We start from the raw sequence: 7348 nt of genomic DNA, 5'->3' as shown, positions 1-7348 counted from the left end.
CTTTCTTGCTCCCTCAGAGTTCATTTGGTAAAAAAAGAGTTGTGTTTTTTTTTTTTTTTTTTTTTTTTTTTTTTTTGGAAACTGTGATGCATTTTTTTTCAGGATTTTTTGCTAAATAAAAAGTTCATAGGAACAGCATTTATTTGGTATAGAAATTGTATTTGTAGTTATGTAAAAGTCCTTACTGTTGCTTTTGATAAATTAAATGCACCCTTGCTGAATAACAGAATTCATTTCTTTTATAAAAAGGAAATATTAGTAACCCCAAACTTAATTATATTATTCTTGAATTTGGTTTATTCACTATAATTATGCATGGTTTCTTTCAGGCAGTGACACATGTGACTGGCTTTTATCCAGTGGACGTTTTTTAGGGGACAATGTATGGCAGCCCTATGGCTGCATGCTACACAAGTACAAAAGCACGTGAGTCATAACTTGTGATTGTTAATGTACCTCAGTGATGCATGTGGGATAGAAATGTGGGCTGGAATTTACAGTCCTTTTATTGTCTTTCAGTGAAGCAAAGTTTTGCCTCAGAGAGAAGAGAATAGCATTTGTAGGAGACTCTAGAATACGTCAGCTCTTCTATTCCTTTATCAAAATGATCAATCCTGAGGTGAAAGAAGTTGGGAACAAGGTTTGTTGTTGCTATTCATTTCAGTAAGCCTTCTTTTGGTTAAGTGATATAATGTATTTCAGACCAGAGTGATGTTCAGTGTAGGATGGCCCCCAAGCAATTGCAACTTTAATAAATGTGCCACTCAAAGGCTGCAGTTAAATTAAAAAGGAAATGGTGTTATTGTTCCAGTTTAATAGAATATTTCCAATGGTATTTCACAATGGCCCCCGACAAAAGCAGTTGTTTATTAACTCCTGGCCACAGTATTTTTTTTCCGTATAGCAGACCTTTATAACTTTTCATGACTTCTATAAAACATGATTTTTAATCAAAAAGTCCCTTCACCCTTCCCTTTTTCTATGATCCGATAAATTCCAGATGAAAAAAGTCAAGTCCCACGCTAGTTATTACATACCTGTCAACCCTCCTGTTTTTCCCGGGATTCTCCCGTATTTTACCATTCTATCCCGCTGTTATCCTGTTTAAATATTTTCCCGTATTTCTCCCATATTTTTAATCTCTCTATAAAAAATAAAACAAATTCCACTGGGCGTATTTTATGTTTGCTACATTCGCCCAGTTGCCAGATCTTGTATGAAACGCATCTTTCTCACACGATCGACGCATACAAATTTCAACCCATTTGTCCCCTCAACTTGGCAACCTACAGCCCAGTGACGCTATTGATATCTGTGCAGGGGGTACCGCGGGAAGGAAACAATGATCACTGGTAGAAATGGGAGGAGAAGACTCAGGTGGTGCTCCAGTGAAAAAAAAACTAAATATACATGTAAATTGAGATATAGCTTACACTTCAAAAGGCTATGGTTCAATTGATTAAATATGAGCGCTGCAAGTTTCGAAGTCAGGTGCTGTGCTGCTTTGTTTACTGCGGTTACGGGGGAAACGGCTATATTCTTGTTTGATAATAATTGTTTAAATGAATATAAAAATAATATAATATAATATTATAATATAATATAAAAATTGTTACTTTTGATTTCTCTACACTGTGCTGTTGAACATTATTTTACAAAAATACTATTATGAAAAGAATTTGCAGTTGTTGTTTTTTTCTTTCTTATTGTTACATATATCCAGGTGAAATGGCTTCTCAGATGAGAAAATAATGTAGGGCAGGACTTGATTTTGTTCATCAGGAATTGATTCGATAATTGTTGTTTTTTACTATTGCTTCAATCTCATGTGAGTGACAAGTTGCTGGAGGGGAGTTTATTGTCTCGCCCTCGTGCCAATAAACGCAAAGTTATCGGAGAAGAAATGAGAAGTGGTTGCAAGTGGGAGGGAAAGTTATTTTGATTAAAGATTATGATGCACATGCATTTTGTGGGAATAAATAAATAAAGCACTTGGAAAAATTGTTTATAATAGACAATGCAATACTCCATTAAAAAAAGAATCAGCCATTTTCATTTCATGGTGACTTTAATGCAAAATTAATAAGAATTATACATTTTACAAATATATAATACATTCAGTGCTAATGCTTTATTATTATTATAATTTTACAGTAGATACAATAACAGTGATAAATATATTTATTCTGCGTAAAGTTAATTATATATTTTTTTCTTGTTTTTATCAATTGTTCCACCAGCATGAAAACATCCCTTTTGTAGATGGTGATTCCACTGTCGTAAGTATTTTTTAATTAGTTTTGTCCTGTACAGCAGATATTTTGATTTTATTGGAGCCGAGTTATTGTTATATAACTAGTCAAAATATGTTGCCTATGTTTACCTTTTAGGACTTCCTGTGGTATGCTGAAGTGAACAATCCCTTGAAGGAGCAGTTGATGTTATGGACAGAGGTAAAGACAATTCAATTGTACTGGATAGAAAGCAAGCAAGTTATTAAATCACAGGCTTAAGAATCTTGTCTCATCTCTCATCTCATAATTTTAGGGATCTGCTTCTAAACCACATGTCGTCATCATCGGTGCTGCTACGGTGAATTCCTCTTTGCAGTCGTAGTGTATTCAGGTGCTGTTGCTGAAAATCCTTTTAATGACTGATGTTTGTGGTTTCCAACAGTGGTCCATTAAGTTGCACAATGGCAAGAGTGAGGCTCTCTTTCAGTACAAAGCGAACCTCACGGCTATATCCGACACACTGGAAAAGCTAGCTGAGCACAGCGAGGTCTATTGGGTTCTGCAAGGTGAATTTTGAAATTCAGATCCTCTGTAATGATGGCTTCACGTTCCTGTCTCATGTTTTTGCCTTGCCTGTTTAAATAGATCCTGTTTATGAGGATGTACTAAGTGACAGTCGAAAGATGATCACAAACGAGCAGATAAATCTGTACAATGAGGCAGCGGTTGGTACTCTGAATACCAGCAAAAAGAAGGTCAAGTTCTTAGAGGCCTCTCGGCAAGCTGCTTTGGAGACCATTTCCCAGTCGGTGGATGGCTTGCACCTTCCTGAGAGCACAAGAGATGTTGTAAGCCTCTGGTTAAAACTAGTTTCCAATTAATAGCTCCATTTTGTTCTTTTTAACTAATAGGACTTATATTTACCCACTTCTCAGGGCGCCATGGTTCTGATGAACTCCATATGCAACAAGATCCTAAAGCCCATTGACGGCTCTTGCTGTCAGAGCGCTCCTCCCCTAAGCATCCTTCAGAAGATAGCTGTTGGTCTCTTCCTGCTGTCCATCATCATCTTCCTCATCCTGGGCTATAGTAGACATCGTAAGAGCAGACCTGTTCCTGATGTGGAGAGCGGAGAGGACAAGAAACCCCCTGTTGTTGTGGGTCAACTGAACTCAAAGGGACCTTTACTGGCCATTGGCAAAATGAGCCTTATCATGTTGTACTTCTACCTGTGTGACAGGGCAGATATCTTTATGAAGGAACAGAAATTCTATACACATTCTACCTTTTTCATCCCTCTCATCTACATCTTCGTTCTGGGCATCTTCTACAGTGAGAACAGCAAAGAGGTAGCGCACACACTAGGGAAATTGTTTTAGTCTGAAAGAGAACTCAAATGCTGTTTAGATGTTCGTATTGATATTCTTGTACTATTTTAATTTCTCTTTCCAGACTAAACTCCTGAACAGAGAGCAAACAGATGAATGGAAGGGCTGGATGCAGCTGGTTATCCTTATTTACCACTTTTCTGGAGCTAGCACTGTACGCTTATTAATAGCTTGAATTTAATAGCATTGGATTACTTTGCTTTACTCTGGTATTACTAGTGACTGCACTCTTAATCTCCTTTTTTGTCCTCAGTTTATACCTGTGTACATGCATGTCCGTGTCCTGGTAGCTGCGTATCTCTTCCAAACAGGATATGGACACTTCTCGTTCTTCTGGTTAAAGGGAGACTTTGGACTTTACAGAGTGTGTCAGGTACATGTTGCCAGACTCCGTATGCATGTAGCAGTGACGTATGGTCTTCTTCTAAAATGATGAAGCAAAGTCCTCTGTCAGTTTGGGTTTTTTTGACCAATGTAAATGTGTTTCAATTTCATTTGATGTTTCAAAATAATTTCATACTTAATAATTTAATAATTTCAAAAGAAATTAATACTTTTATTCAGCTTGTGTGCATAAATAGAATAAATAAATGCTGTTAAATAAATAGCATAAATAAATAAATTCTGTTTTTTAACTTTGTTAATTGTAGCGAATCAGCTCATGGGGAAATATGAATAATTAATCATAACTAGTTATAATTAATTATAAATATTTAGATCCGCTGTAGATATTTACTTGACCTCTCAGGGTCAACTGTCTGACAATTCTAAGAACGTTAATTTCCTGGTTAAGGGAAATAACTTTCTTACTGTACTTTTCCCTACTCACATTCCATTAGGTCGTAAATGTATCTGGTGTCAGGGTTGCCATGGTAACCAGGGTCCTGGGCCTCGTTCACAGACATCTTGGCACCCAGTATGTTTATTGGGTGAGGGGTCTGTGAATGTTTGTTAATCTAATGAATAATTGATTTGTTAAATCAAATGAAAAATGGTGTGTCTGATTGGTCCAGATGCTACATAATCAAAGAACATTGAAAAAAAAATTATCAATTTTTCCACAAAAAATTTAGGCAACACAGCTGTTTTCAGCATTGATAATAATAGGAAATGTTTCTTTAGCAGCAAATGAGCATATTAGAATGATTTCTGAAGGATCATGTGACACTGACTGAAGGCTGTATTGTCTACTGAAAATTCAGTTTTGCCATCACAGGAATAAATTACATTTAATTTAAATACATTAGCATAGAAAACAGTTGTTTTAAATAACAAGTTTTAAGTAATAATATTTCACAGTATTACTGTTTATTTGCTGTATTTTTTTAATAAATGCAGCCTTGCTGAGCATAAGAGACTTCTTACAAAAATATTTTAATTTAAATACATTAGCATAGAAAACAGTTGTTTTAAATAACAAGTTTTAAGTAATAATATTTCACAGTATTACTGTTTATTTGCTGTATTTTTTTAAATAAATGCAGCCTTGCTGAGCATAAGAGACTTCTTACAAAAATATAAAAAAAAATCTATTGACCCCAAACTTTTGAACAGAGTATATTAACATTATATTTATTAATGCCAAAATCACAATATGAAATTTTTTATTGATATTATACAGTATTAAAAATATGTTATGATAAAATGTTACGTTTTTTAACATTTGTACATTCAAAAATATTATCTATAATAATACAGTAACTTAAGACTTATTTTTAATAATTGTGAACTGTCATTTATTGTTTTTAATTGTCAACTTCCATATGGATTATTGCTAGGTCATAGTTCATCACTAGATAATGGTTTTGTTTACTTTCTTTTCTTGTGCAATGTTTAAAATCGTTGTTATAAAGTAGATGTGACCAAATTGCTTATCAATGTAAATATTAATAATGGCAACGTTTAGAGGGAAATGCCTAATAATAATAATAATAATGCATAACTGCACAGTATGATATAAATAATGAGTCCTCTCTGTATTTGTCTTTTAGGTTCTCTTCAGGCTTAACTTCCTTGTGGTGGTTCTGTGTCTGGTTATGGACCGGCCTTACCAGTTTTACTACTTTGTGCCTCTTGTCACTTTTTGGTTTGCAGTTATTTACGCAACAATGGCATTGTGGCCACAGATTCTTCAGAAGCAAGCTAATGGTAATTTAAGTCATAACAATATTTGCTGTTATTCATTTAATAGACACCAAACATTCCTAAAATACTTTTTTAAACATGTGACATTTCAAGCCTTGAAACATTGTTCCTCTTTTTTTTTTTCCTCCCTCAATCATGTACAGGTAGTGCATTCTGGAATCTGGCACTATTGTTGAAACTTCTGGGTTTGCTTCTTTTCATCTGCTTCTTTGCGTACTCACAGGTGAGTTTCTCTCTTACAGTAGGACTGTTAAAGACTAGTTTTGAGAGAAATATGTGCATTTCAATCTTTTGCGTTTGTTGCAGGAACTCTTTGAGGCTGTTTTCTCTTTGTGGCCCGTTTCAAAGCTCTTTGAGCTGCAAGGTAGCATCCATGAGTGGTGGTTCAGGTGGAAACTAGATCGATTTGTACGTAAAACATCCTTTCCTTTGAATTAATAAGAAGTGTTAAACATTTGTCAGTTTCACATCTTGAAGTAAAGAATTTCTTTCTGCTCTTTTGGATGCTAGGCTGTGATCAATGGGATGCTCTTTGCCTTCATATATCTGCTGCTGCAGAAATGTCAGCTGCTGTCTGAAGGCAAAGGAGAGCCTCTCTTCTCCAACAAGATTTCCAACTGTCTGCTCTTCGTCTCTGTGGTGTCATTTATGGTAAGACTTATTCTGTCTCTCTCTGAAAATAGTAATCTGTCTTCTTTACAATTGATTGTTTTGTTCCCAGACATACTCCATATGGGCCAGTGGGTGCAAAAACAAGTCTGAGTGTAATGAGATGCATCCATACATATCTGTTGTCCAGGCAAGTACCCATTCCACTTTGTGCTCTTTATAATGCGTTCTCTTGCACACTTTTAACTACGGATGATTTAACCAAAACACGAAAAAAGAAGTAGAAAAGATTCTTTTGACTGTTCATAACCACACTAAACTTTATCACAGTTGATTCAGACAGTCAGATGGCTTTTGTGGGAACAGAAAGAACATTTGTGACCTAAAATAATAGATCCCTTTCAAAGGGCTTTTTCTTTCGTTCTGTTGTGCCTGTGAGGCTGCTGACTTTTCATCACTGTGTGTTCATCCCTCTGCCCACAGATTCTGGCTTTCATTTTGATCCGGAATATTCCTGGTTACGCTCGCTCTTTGTACAGCTCATTCTTTGCATGGTTTGGAAAGATCTCCCTTGAGGTGAGACCATACAAGCTTTTCTGCTAACAAACTTTTAAAAGAATAATCTGGGGTATTGCCAACATCATTTATGGATATTTTCAATGTACTGTGAATTAGGATGGACATTTCCAACTCGTCCCTCATTGAGTATAAAATTAAATCAAGCGTAGTGTTAGTTCTGGCAGGTCACGTTAGTCAAGCTCGCATCAGCTGACTCTCAGCTGATCCCCATCAACCTATGGGAATACGACACCCATCTTAAGCATTCATATATAAGGTCAGTGTTATCAATCAGCAGTTTTTGCATTGCTCAATAGCTAATTACCCTCCTCCATCCCCAGCTCCGCCTCTGTCAGTCGGGATTCAGCCTTCTGATTCTCCTTGAATCAGACTAATTCTAAAATGTGTACATAA

The 7348-nt window shown here is 35.8% G+C and overlaps 1 protein-coding gene across 1 annotated transcript in view; it reads left to right on the top strand.

The window, feature by feature from the left end:
• LOC107731667 (CAS1 domain-containing protein 1) overlaps nucleotides 1-7348 on the top strand; it is a 12766-nt gene that overhangs the window by 2869 nt on the left and 2549 nt on the right. Inside the window, exons 2-17 of the mRNA XM_016542819.1 lie at nucleotides 330-426; nucleotides 520-640; nucleotides 2241-2279; nucleotides 2391-2453; nucleotides 2548-2592; nucleotides 2677-2800; nucleotides 2880-3082; nucleotides 3170-3583; nucleotides 3687-3776; nucleotides 3876-3995; nucleotides 5614-5770; nucleotides 5911-5990; nucleotides 6074-6175; nucleotides 6278-6418; nucleotides 6489-6566; nucleotides 6860-6952. Coding sequence (XP_016398305.1) covers nucleotides 330-426; nucleotides 520-640; nucleotides 2241-2279; nucleotides 2391-2453; nucleotides 2548-2592; nucleotides 2677-2800; nucleotides 2880-3082; nucleotides 3170-3583; nucleotides 3687-3776; nucleotides 3876-3995; nucleotides 5614-5770; nucleotides 5911-5990; nucleotides 6074-6175; nucleotides 6278-6418; nucleotides 6489-6566; nucleotides 6860-6952 — 1967 coding nt within the window. The remainder of the gene's footprint in view (nucleotides 1-329; nucleotides 427-519; nucleotides 641-2240; nucleotides 2280-2390; nucleotides 2454-2547; nucleotides 2593-2676; nucleotides 2801-2879; nucleotides 3083-3169; nucleotides 3584-3686; nucleotides 3777-3875; nucleotides 3996-5613; nucleotides 5771-5910; nucleotides 5991-6073; nucleotides 6176-6277; nucleotides 6419-6488; nucleotides 6567-6859; nucleotides 6953-7348) is intronic.

The sequence above is a fragment of the Sinocyclocheilus rhinocerous genome, unplaced genomic scaffold (assembly GCF_001515625.1).
Source record: "Sinocyclocheilus rhinocerous isolate Xijiao unplaced genomic scaffold, SAMN03320098_v1.1 scaffold193, whole genome shotgun sequence".
Taxonomy (NCBI): domain Eukaryota; kingdom Metazoa; phylum Chordata; class Actinopteri; order Cypriniformes; family Cyprinidae; genus Sinocyclocheilus; species Sinocyclocheilus rhinocerous.
This window is presented reverse-complemented; position numbering and strand designations above follow the sequence as displayed.